The 691-nt window shown below is 52.5% G+C and overlaps 1 protein-coding gene across 1 annotated transcript in view; it reads right to left on the bottom strand.

The window, feature by feature from the left end:
* The window catches only part of FAM178B (family with sequence similarity 178, member B), a 180,312-nt gene extending 179,822 nt beyond the window's left edge, over window positions 1–490 (bottom strand). Inside the window, 1 exon segment of the mRNA XM_006878280.1 lies at window positions 218–490. Within this exon segment, the coding sequence (XP_006878342.1) occupies window positions 218–490 (273 nt within the window).
* Between the last annotated feature and the right edge of the window lie 201 nt (window positions 491–691).

Below are 691 nucleotides of genomic sequence, written 5' to 3'. Positions count from 1 at the left end.
GCTATGGGTTGGAACTGACTCAATGGCACTTAACTAATAAAGGATTATGGTCATAATTCTTACAATTGATTAAATAATGTTTAACATATGCTTATTCAAGCACCAGAAGAGCAAAGTTAGAAGCTCAAGGGGGCCAAGGAGATAATGGCACCGACACCTTCCCTCCTGTTGGATTTCCAGGGATGTGCCACCAAAGCCCACCAATTCCTCCACTCACCAGTGCCCAGGCACCCTCATGAGGCTGCCCCTGACTGGGGGCAGGAGTAGGAAGGCAGAAGAAGGGTTTGCCAATCTTCATCCTCTTCATCCTCCTCAGCTGCTGGTACTCCTGCAGGCTGGTCTGGAAGCGGTTGCTAAAGATGCCTGAGACAGGTTTTCGGGTGGATGAGAGCGGAATCTGATACCAGCGCATGTCTCCCTTGTCCTTGGAGTAGGCCACTGGCCTGCCACTGGATGACCACTGCTTCTTTGGAGAGTGGCTTATCTCCATGTGTGAAGTGGAGCTGCCCCTTCTCCAGGGCTGGAGGCTGATGAACACTTTCCCTGGGCTGGACTGGACAGTGCTGAGGCCAACGAGTCCTCTCTTGATCCAGTGACTGGTCCCTCACATGGATGGGGTATCAGGTTGGAAGCTGGGTGGTGAGGACTTAGGACTCACCTGCTCAGAGAGGGGAGAGGTCCTCTACAGGTT

The sequence above is a fragment of the Chrysochloris asiatica genome, unplaced genomic scaffold (genome assembly GCF_000296735.1).
Source record: "Chrysochloris asiatica unplaced genomic scaffold, ChrAsi1.0 scaffold00395, whole genome shotgun sequence".
Taxonomy (NCBI): Eukaryota; Metazoa; Chordata; class Mammalia; order Afrosoricida; family Chrysochloridae; genus Chrysochloris; species Chrysochloris asiatica.
Note: the sequence above shows the minus strand (reverse complement) of the source record. Positions and strands in the feature narration are given on the sequence as shown.